General features: G+C 36.1%; 1 protein-coding gene across 2 annotated transcripts in view; it reads left to right on the plus strand.

The window, feature by feature from the left end:
* Positions 1-9624, plus strand: part of eif4ea (eukaryotic translation initiation factor 4ea) — a 35550-nt gene extending 25926 nt beyond the window's left edge. For both annotated transcript variants that reach the window (XM_072395267.1, XM_072395268.1), the window contains one exon: positions 3386-9624. Coding sequence is in view for 1 of the 2 variants with exons in the window: in XM_072395268.1 (XP_072251369.1) it covers positions 3386-3410 (25 nt within the window). In the remaining variant the exon portion in view is untranslated. The remainder of the gene's footprint in view (positions 1-3385) is intronic.
* The last annotated feature ends 836 nt before the right edge of the window (positions 9625-10460 follow it).

Genomic DNA, 10460 nt, shown 5'->3' on the forward strand with positions numbered 1-10460 from the left:
GTTTCACACAAATGAATGAGAGAAGAATAAAAACATAGCTTTTTCATTAAGATCTCGACTCCAAACATTCTCCACAAAACACCGATATTGAATAGCTCTTTTCTTAATGTCCTCAGGGCGGTTCATCTGTCTTCATGCTGTCTGTCAGCAATAAAACTAAACAACAAAAAAGTAGAACAAACTGATAGTTTTGGTGAACAGGCAAAGTGCAGGCAATGGTTGAACTTTCAGTATGATTAAGATCTCTTTCTTTGAAGGATCAAATGTGACCTTAGATAACTCCTGAGTGCTGTCATTGTCAAGTCTTTTGTTTTAGAAGCCACAAACTCCTCATAAGGAAGAAGCAGGGGTGGTTGGATGGAGCAACTGAGCACAGTGTTTTTCTATAGTGGGCCTTTGTGTAACGTGAGATCGAGAACAACATACGTTTCCTTTGAGAACACCACAAAATCACTTATGTCACTTTATGGCTGGGCTTAGGCAATAAAACTTTGAGGTTTTAATTAAAATACATAATTTACAATTGATTAAAATACATAATCTTTTCAATACTACCGTCATCCTCATTGATGCTATTTTTGCCAGTTGCCTTGGTTACATGTAAACACAACACATTACAATGAAATGTTAGTTTCTTGTTAATTACGAAAAACATCAGATTTAAGAATCAAGACCATTTGATTATTATTATAAATAATTGTCATTCGGGCATCCTTTTTTCCGAGCAGCAGTACCATCATGGACACTTTTTTCATCCTCCCAATCCAGTGCTCTCACGACCATGAGAGGTTCTTGACACAAGTCTCCCCTCCTTCCCACACAATTGTGGGAAGGAGGGGAGTCTTCAAAGCAGGGATTATGACCCAAAGGGAGGAAGACTGTGCTCCCTGGTAGAGCATCAGTCCACCCTTTTAGCTTCAAATAGCAAGTAGTTGTTTGCTGCTTTATTAAAGTTTAAAACATGTACACAGAACCTATAAAATGGTGAGGATGGGAATTTGATTTGGGGGTTGACTTTGGTGGTCTCTAAGTACTCCTCTAATTTTAAACACTATTACATGGAATTGGGGACATTTAGACAACTCTTTGCCATGTTATTAGTAAGCTTGGTGTAATTGTATTGTTTAGTACAAGTTGATATTAATTAAAAAAAGATCACCATGCATGCATGTTTGAGCTCAGATTTTTCCAGTTTAAGACCTTAATTAGCTTGTTAGGCTCATGGCTTCCTTATAATAATTGCTTAGACCAAGTGACTGGCATTCCAAAGCTTTATAACATTTCTCAACTCCTTAAACCGTGTGCCAGTGATCAGCAGCATAGGCTTTTCTCTGCTGCTTTGTAAATAAAAATGCATTCCCACTTAGCAGAGTGCTATGACAAGATAAGGCAATGTTTTTTAGAAGATGTTTCCTCTGTTCATAAAGCAATTAATAAAAGTCCAAAACTGTGGAGTTCAAATTGGACTCTGAAAGACAAGGAAGATTCTCAGAAAACTACTCATAGAGTTGTGGAAAAGCAAATCCCTTATTTCCTTATTTAACTGGTCAAAGCCCTCAAGAAACTCAAGCAGACCCCAGAGTGATATGCACTGTTCTGTTGAGTGCAGTGATCATACTTTAAGATTTATGTTGCAGCCAGTGACAAAGGAAAAATTCACATGTAGAGGGAAGCAAGTATTTAGTAAAATTCCATCAAATGATTAAGACATGATAAAAAAGAAAAGAGGATGGTTTCTATAACTAAATTATAATCACAATCACAGCTGAAAATACTTGATAGTTCTATATTTTGCTTTTAATACCTTCAAGTTTCAGGAACTTCCAAAACGAAAGTATCATCTCAACACAAATATTTCTTCACATTTTTTGCATGTAGTCATCTTCCTGGTTGGCACCTGGTTGGATTGGTAGAAAATATCACGCTACCCTCTTTCAATATTGATACAGTCTGCTGTCCAGACCTTTGGAGATGAATTAGGGTTAAGCCTCAGAGCAGATCGTACTATCTGTTAAAATTCAGAATTACACATCAGTTGAAACAAAGATGTCCTGTATCTGTCTTTTCTTAAATTAATTAATTTATTTTATATGTATTATTTATATGTGGAATATATATAAATCTATCCAGGCTTACAAACAAAAACATTTCTTCCTATAGAGTTATAAGTCTATAGGATTTTAACCAAATTGTCTTGAATGAGGAAAGATAAATTGGGAGAGCTCACTGCTCATTTGTTTCCCTGACAACGTTCTTATGCTCTGAGGCCCTTGATTTTTTTATTCTAAGAAATTGTACGGTTTGCCAAAAGGTCAAAATACTAAAAGATGAACTCTCTTTACATTAGGCCAACTAAATCAATGGTGTGGGTTTATTATCCTCACCACTTTGCAATAATAGCCTTTTGAATGGATTAACACCAGTTCGCCCTTGTAATCAGGTTCTAGATCTAGAGTCGGCAAGATTTTATGGTAGAGATTTATCAGGAATCCCATCACAACTCAATTAAGCATTATGTCTGGCTGCCTCTCAATGAAAAACTGCAGACACCACGGTTTCCCAGAATTGATGTGGAAAACCATTGCTTGTGGGGTTAAAGAGTACTCCTTTTCCATCATTGTGACACTGAGAAACAATCCACAGGGGGGATTTTAATTGAGCACTGTCGATTAAAAGTCTACAATCTCTTCAGGTCTCTGCAGTGCTGAGGTTACTTTTTCAGCCATTTACCTGGTCTATATGTTGAACTCTTGCAGATTACCTATGTAACATCAGAGATAATTTCATTCAGTTGTGCAATGATGTGATTATCTACCATGTGTTTGGACACAGCTTTATTAAAACATTTCTGATGAAAATGTGTTGCCTTCCACAGTCATAGAACAATCACACTTAAATCCAGAGTAGCTGCATTCATGTTCCACTATGTTTGTGCAGTATGACATTTATAATAATTTAATTTGTGTATAATCATGTAAAAATCAGAATTGCAGTTTTTTCATTGCCTTGGAATGAACCGTTTGAATCTCCAGACAAAGCTGGTCCTCCTTAAAGAAGGCTGCTGTGTTGCACCATAATTTGCCTCTTTTAGCTCAGAATGGATAGAACAAACTGGCTTTACAGCGACAAGTCTGTTCAGTTAGTTGCAATCTGCTACATCACCACTCGATGTTGCAGAAACCTCTATTGCAGACCTCTGAGTGTTCTGCAACCTCTGGAACCTGGTTTGAAAGTAAAAGAACCTCTGTTAAAAATTGCACTACTTTTGAAGTACTTTTGGCCACTTTACAAGCCAATGAGACACAGTTATTAATAAAGGGAGGGCCACTTCATGACAGAAAGGGATTTCTGATTTTTCTCTGCATGGGTTTTGCTTTTCTTATAGATACCAATCAGGGCCTTTGATATGAAGCTTTCAGCATTCAGCAACTCCAAAAATGGACTGAGACTCCATTTAAAAGGGGGTTTCTAAAATGCTTTCATATCTTCAAGATTACCCAACTCTCAGGTAAGTATAAAATTTGGGGAGAATCATAAAACTCCATATTTAAAGCTTCTGTTATACATTTCCAGTCAAGCATATCTTAGCAATAAGTTGTTAGTGAGTTTTATAGTGCATAGTATAACATACAAACTGCATGCAGTATGCGGTCTTATGAGAGTTTTTTTACATTATCATCCCACATACTGTGCTGCCTTTGGTGTCAAACAGATACTCAGTGTTTTTCTTTTTTCTTTATGTGGTATGTGGTCTTTGCTCAATTATTCAATTTTTATATAGTTTTCAGTTCTTACAGTTCTAACTTACACTTCCAGCAGGAACTGATATTGTAAATAATTTGGCTACACATACTCTAACAGGATTTGTAGGTTCCATATAAACTATGAGGATAAAAAAAAAAGTCTCTCCATGAAGAAGAGTTAAGGGTTATCATTTCAATTTCATCTCTAACTAATTACAGATAACACACTCATAATCTATGCTATGTCTCTTCGTAAGTAACAGACTTGCAACCAAATCTGAGACATGTAAGAAGTGCAAAGTGCAGCTGCATCCTGAGGATGTCCTCTGTCAACTTAACACAAAAATGTCATCTGGTTTTCCAGCCTCAAGTAAATCTTGCTGTGTTTCTCTGGATGTGTTCATGAGTTTCTGAATCATCTTAGTTAGAAATCTTAACTAATGTCTGACCTAATATATAATAAAATTTAACAAGATTACTAAATAATTCATCAGACAGTTTATAAGGAGTCTATTTTGCTTGCATGCACACAACAATGTTTTTTACCTTAAATTGCCCGGTGTCCTAACGCAGTCCACGTGATCGCAGCTTTCAGTCTTTTACTGTTTTAGGTTGTATTTCTCAGGTCATGCATTAAATATTTACTGAATAAACAAGAGATGATTATTGTATTCATGAAGTACAGCGCAGTGCATTTGTCCTTGTAGAGAATCTTCTTTTTACATTGGCATCAGAAAATGAGCTGATTGAGAATGTAGGAGCACAGGCCCTTCTTACATTTGCAGATTGAGTGTCTGATAGAGTTTCACCATCAATATAAACATCATGTTTATTTGCCCAATTGTTTCAGTCATTCTTAATGTCAGACTACAACAGCGCTAACGATTTGCTTGGATATAATACATAATTTTTATACTGAATGTTTTGTATTCAGTTCTCACCTTCCAGTCAGTTTGTTCAAATTCTCCAATTAGCAAATAAATATACAGGATTCTTGTTCATCCTCCATCCTCTGCAGTCTTTTAGCTTGGGACTATACTCTGGCCGAATGTCATTTCATTATGTAAGACTGGAGCTGTCAGAGATATCGCACTGACATGTACCACATAATAATCACGATTCTTATTCCTCTCTTTTAACTTCACCTTGAAAAATTCTAACTTTTAGGGACATATATACTATAAAGTTTTGAAACTCAGTTTCAGTGCCCAAATGCAGCTGTGAAAGATGGGTAGACTGATAACGCATCTGGAGTGTTATATGGAAAACGTTATATATAAAGAAAAAAGGTAACTTTTACAGAGTAGCCCAATCATGAATGCAAGTGCATAGCTGTAGAGCTAGCATAACACAATTCCCAAAACATAGGATTTACTTTATGATCACTGGAACAGGGTTGGGCAAGTCTGACTTTGGCAAAGGGCATTAGATTAAAGATTATTCAGTGCAGGTCTTGATGATTCTTGCTTTGTAATGTTTTGTCATATTTTTCTATAATACCTTATGTCTTATATCAATGCCTCAGAACAAGATCTGGAAAGGTAAATATGTATATATGTATATATACACCTCAGCGACACCTCAGCAATCAGGTGTCTAAACATTAATTATTTAGACAGCATGCAAAATTCTGACATTTCAACATATTCTAAACTATGCACACTAAACAGATTAGAAGAGCCCCTCTCCACTTTACACTGTTAGAGAAATAATCCGAGACATTTCTCAAATCTGTCCATCCATTTTCTATACCCGCTTAATCCGTCGGTCAGGTCAAGGGGCCCCTATCCCAGCGGTCAAGGAGCCTATCCCAGCGGTCATTGGGCGGGAGGCAGGGTACACCCTGGACAGGTTGCCAGTCCATCACAGGGCCACACAGAGACAAACAAGACAAATAAGGCCAATTTAGATACACTGATTAACCTAACATGCATGTTTTTGGATGGTGGGAGGAAGCCGGAGTGCCCAGAGAGAATCCACGCATACACAAGGAGAACATGCAAACTCCACACAGAAAGACCCCAGCCAGGAGTTGAACCTGGAACCATCTTGTTGTGAGGCGATGGTGCTAACCACCACAACACTGTGCAGCCCCCACATCTCAACCTGTTAGTGAATTAAATGCAATCATTTTTGCATTTGAATTGAATAATTCATGCAAAAACGGTATGTACAACCATTTGAAATTGCAGATGTAGTTAATATTTTATACAATCAATGAAAGTAAAAGAACAACTAAGTGTGAGGTGGGAAGAAGATGTGAATAAAACCTTTTTTATTTTTGGTTATTGTAGTTATAATTGATCACTCTGTCATTATAAATGTTAAACATGTTTATTAGTGTGCCTCATGTTTGGCCATTTGCTGAACCAACAGCACTGCAGAGGATTGAGTTTCAAAATGCAATCTTTTCTATTTTTTTTGTTTATTGTATTTCACATTTGGCCTCATATTTCTAATCTTTTGTGTTTTGGTATTTACAGAATAATGGGTTTTGTTTTTGAGAGGCTACAAAGCCTAATTAAATCCCTGCGGTCATTCTGTTCATTCTACTTAAAGGGCATCAGACTCCTTTTATAGGTATACTGACAATACATGTTTAATTGTTCTTTTTCACAATTCTCTGCCACACGCTAATTAAGGAGAAACCCAAATAAAACACTGCAGAAGGTTCCCAGTTAACAAGAGCAGGTCTTGATGTGCTGTATAATTTATTAATTTAGCTATTATATCAGTGTTCATTTATTTTTTTCTTGGAAAGTGTAGTACATTTTAGAAAAAGATGTGGAACTACTACTGCAGACAGTTTCAGATAGAAATTGCAACCTTACATCGTAAGCCTTAACTTGCAATGTTAATCAGAAGTCAGATCCTGGTTGGAGAGGGGGGAGTATTTTATTCTGTCCTTATGCTGGTGAATTAAAAAATAAATTATTGATATTAGCCCCATATTGCATGTAAGGATGGGTTAGACCACATTGTATTCATTATTATCTTTAATTAGAAAAGGGTATTCCCAGGACCATTAGGGTCTACCAGGTTCCTCTAATTAAAGTAATGACTATATGTGTGTGTGTATCATACTTCCCTGTAGAAACCCGATCATATTCACATTTATTGAAAAAAGACTGTTTAAGATTAGTTCTACATGGAAGACTTTGCTGTGTTTGTGTGTGCGTATTGTATCCCAATGGGTCAGTCCATCAAATAATCTAAATATTTTTTTTCTGTTAAAAAATCAGTCAATAATCTGTCTAATAACCTCGGTGTGTGAGGTGGGAGCCCCAGTTGTTTACTATATGAAACACAGTGTAATAAGAATTTTAATATCTTGACATCATCTTTGGCTCAACAAAGTGTTCTGCTTTATTTCTGCTTTATATCTGCTTTAGATTTTCTCCAGTTTCTCCAAAAGATGCACAATAGAGAAATAAAATCATTTCTCAGGGAGAACTTCCCATTTATTTTCAAGAAAACTAAATTTGTAAGGACTATTACGGAGTGACACAACTTTTTAAGATGTATATTGTTTTGAATGTGATGCTGCCAGGGTCATGACCTGAACCGTAATAGGAAACAGTGCTTTGATGGACTGCCACAAGGGCAGCTACTGATGTTCACCTTGAGATAAGGTTCACAGTCCTGCCTCATAATCTATAAAGGAGCCATTATAGACTCTCCTTCAGACAGACACAACCCCTTTTTACACCAAAGTAGAGCAACACTGTCAGTGCAGACAGGTAATTCTCTACTTTCACAACATAAATGAACATGTACTGGCATGTAGGACAACACAGACATGTGAACAACATTCAGGGAAAATGGGCATGCATGAAAAAACCTTCACCCATTTGAGCTATCAATTTTGTATGATCTGCATGCTACCATAAGCCTTTGATTCCCAGCAGTAACTGGGAATTTCATCAAAAGGGAGTCACAAGAAGTGGCTATCTGGTTAGAGCGAGAAGAGTAGACAAATGGGTTCAGATTAGAAAAGTAAACAAGTTTAGTGAGGTGCTTGAGTTTGCTGTTGTTAGAGCAACTGTCCTTCATGCAACTGGAATACAAACAAAATAAATCAATTATGTTCCTCGTGGTCTTGGCGATAAAAAAGAGTCAAACTCAAAATGCATTCACTCATGTTTGTATTTATAGCAGCAAGTCCTTTGATTATATTATGTTCATGTCAGGGGGTGTGGATGATGTATGATTATTTGAGCTGGAGAAAAATACATTGCAAGAATGCAAATTCTACCAAAAACAATTTAACTTGCTTATTTTCTGAATAAATTCAAAACAACCCAATTAACTACTGGCAATTAACTGAGCTGGTCTGAAGCGTTTTTATACATGTGAACAAAGCGAATGATAACCTTCCACTTAAATAAGAAGAAAATAACAACAATTTTTCAGGAGATATGTTGAAACTGACGAAAATAATTAATAAAAGCTCCATTCCGTATTTAACAAAAAGGACTTTTGTTTGGTTGCTTATAATTTGCAATTAGTTACATCTTTTTGAATCGTGCAATAAAGGAAGACAGAATTTGCAAAAATCTTTGGACCCTTGACCCTTTTCTTTCACACCATTTTAAAGCAACCAAGCTGTGTTTACAGATGTTAATGAGACTTTCGTACTCTGACTCTTATATCCTCACTGAGAAAAAAAGTAAAGTAAAATAATGTTTCTTTGGCTTTTTTCATTCCCTTTAACCCATATGATTGGAATCAATGTTATCTATTTTTAAACTGATGATTGTGTCAAAATTTGAAAAAGCAATGCCATGAAATGCTTTTTAAAAAAATATGGTAGAGACTGCTCAGGCAGGTGTATGTTTCAATAAATTCTGAATATGATCCAGTATGATTTTTCTACTGAAACCGAAAAATATGCTCTACCAAATGATGGAGGAGGACAGATTGCTGTTGTTGTTGACATATTATGTAAAAAAATCTGTGCTTGAGAGCATATATGTGAGAATCTGCAGTTATTAACAACTCAGAAAACTTTACCCTGTCACTCTGTTGGGGAACACATAAGTGTGAAAAGTCATCCAATTAGCCATTCAGATTTGCAGGGTGCAGTTGTGTCAGAGTCTCAGCTCAGAGTAGAAATATCTTGTGTTGTTCAGTGTTTTTCTGTGATGTTGTTGCAGGCTTAAAATGGTTTTGTAGTCTTTATTTTGACCATACATTCTTCCAAATGTCCTCAAACAACTTCTTCTATCTTCTCTCTTTTATGTCTATATCCTCATGAGTGTTTATTTTTCTAAATAAAAAGGTAGCACAAAGAATGTGTAGCATTTGTGGACTGAAAACCTTTGATAAAGCCCACTTAATTTTTTTCTATATACAAATGCATTGTGTGTTCCTGGAAATGTTGCTCAGCTATCTACACCAGTGGGACTCTTTGAACCCATAAAGAAGAAAAAGACAGACCAAGACCAAGATGGAACCCGAATGAGACTGATTTGTTGAAAGATAATGTTGTTTTGCTTTTCTCTGAAAGGGTTCAGGTCCTTGAAAGAGGTAATTACAGCTGCTTCTTAGCTGCTAGTAAAAACTGTCATTCTGTTTAAGTGTGGACTGGAAATTGATTAATTTTGATTCAGAACACAGTTTTATTCCACATTTCACTTTCTATTTTGATGATGATTTCAACACGTCATGTGAAGAAGCATGAAACAACCTCCTTCAATCCTGAGATTTATATATCGGAACATAATTTAAGAAGTTTTGGGTTCTCATCGGGTCTTGAAATTAGCTACAGCCAAGTGAAAAAGAAAGCAGTAGTTGAACATCACATCACATATTACACATAAAGACAAAATGTAGAAGCAGTCTGTGAAATAAAAGCTCCTCAATAAAAGCTTTTTTTTTTTGTTGTTTGAGTTTTTTCAGCTGATCCAACATGTTGAATTGACCTTGGGAATGCAGTGATGAGTAAAGAAACCGAAGACCAACTGATAACTGTGTCTCAAAAGAGACCATCTCTGTTTGTTTTGAAATTACTGAAAATCACAAAGCACATCCTGCGCTTTAAATTCAATCATCTTTGAATCATCATTCAATATCTGGTTTCTGTTACTGTATTGTGGAATGTACATACTACCATTCTAGATAGCTGTCTTCTTGCACAGGCCTAGATTGTACATCCTGACCCACAGATTGAAGTCAAGCGCTATTGTGATCACTCAGATGGTGGTGACATGAGAAGACCTAGACCTAGAAGGACTCTTGACTCTTTTTATTCCAATGTCATCAAAGGAAAATGCCTCAGGCCTCAGTGAACAGAAGCAACACTGTAACAGAGAGTCTGCAAAAATTCCTCTACAACGATGTGAAAAACTGATAACACCATATTGAAAATGATTATTTCAAGCTAAAGGTGGCTGTACAATCAACCAAAGATTGGAGTGTATTTAGTTTTTCCCACGGTGCTACTACATTTTGACTTAGTGTTTGTTAGATAAATGATACTGTGGAATATGTCGTGTGTTGTTTGACCTTAAGAAAAAAAGCGACAGAAAAGTGAGAAGGTGTCCTTGAAATCTTTTTGTTCCCCACTCACTTTTGAAGAGCATGTTGGCTGTATATTAAATTCATCTCATTTATATATTTTTCTGTCAGTCATTTTGAGGACAGGTGTCATGTCACAGAAATGACAAATGTAGTAATGAAACGACAAATATCTCACTTTGGTAACAAAGTTTTTGA

Source organism: Leuresthes tenuis, unplaced genomic scaffold (genome assembly GCF_036924035.1).
Source record: "Leuresthes tenuis unplaced genomic scaffold, fLeuTen1.0.hap1 SCAF_11, whole genome shotgun sequence".
Classification (NCBI taxonomy): domain Eukaryota; kingdom Metazoa; phylum Chordata; class Actinopteri; order Atheriniformes; family Atherinopsidae; genus Leuresthes; species Leuresthes tenuis.